The 584-nt window shown below is 56.0% G+C and overlaps 1 protein-coding gene across 1 annotated transcript in view; it reads right to left on the bottom strand.

Annotated features, from left to right (window-relative positions):
* The window catches only part of LOC104472450 (plexin-A1-like), a 71,266-nt gene that overhangs the window by 4,935 nt on the left and 65,747 nt on the right, over positions 1-584 (bottom strand). Inside the window, exon 10 of the mRNA XM_010088142.1 lies at positions 1-65. This exon is cut by the window's left edge and continues 23 nt beyond it. Within this exon, the coding sequence (XP_010086444.1) occupies positions 1-65 (65 nt within the window). The remainder of the gene's footprint in view (positions 66-584) is intronic.

Raw genomic sequence — 584 nt, 5'->3', positions numbered from 1 at the left:
TTCCCGTTCCAGACCACGGACAAGTTGACTGGCAGGTCACTGATGTCATTCCCTTCGTAGAAATACTGCAGGAGGGGAGAGAAGGAGGCAGAGCCCGTTAATTGGCGAGGTGAAACGCTCCGGTGAGGGGCACGGAGAGGCGTGTGATCCCGTTACATGGATGTGTCCCATCAACCCGGAGAAGAGGGATGGGGCCCTGGTTCGGCCTCGCTGGCCAGGAACAGTGAGGTCTAACCCCCCGCGGTCAAAGCATCAGACACTGCACATGCAAACCAACAGGCTGGACTGGCAAAAAAAGATAAACAAACAAAACAGAGGGTTTCTAAATAGATCCAAACCCCATGAACCCAAAGGTCTGAAGCTGCTGCTGCTGGGAGTAGAGGAAACAGACGGTGTCTGTGCGGCACACAGGTACCTGTCCCCGCCAGGCATCCGAGCCCTCCGCCATGTCCCCCTTGTTCCAGGGACACTCAGTTGGATGTTTAGGATCACAGCTGGGATCACGCTCATCACTAGTGAAGCTCAGGGAGGACAGGCTGGGCACATGGCAGGAATGGATTCGGTAGAGCCATCCCCGACAGTCA

Source organism: Pterocles gutturalis, unplaced genomic scaffold (genome assembly GCF_000699245.1).
Source record: "Pterocles gutturalis isolate BGI_N339 unplaced genomic scaffold, ASM69924v1 scaffold1612, whole genome shotgun sequence".
Taxonomy (NCBI): Eukaryota; Metazoa; Chordata; class Aves; order Pterocliformes; family Pteroclidae; genus Pterocles; species Pterocles gutturalis.
The sequence above is the reverse complement of the archived record's forward strand: the minus strand, read 5'-3'. Positions and strand labels throughout refer to the sequence as shown.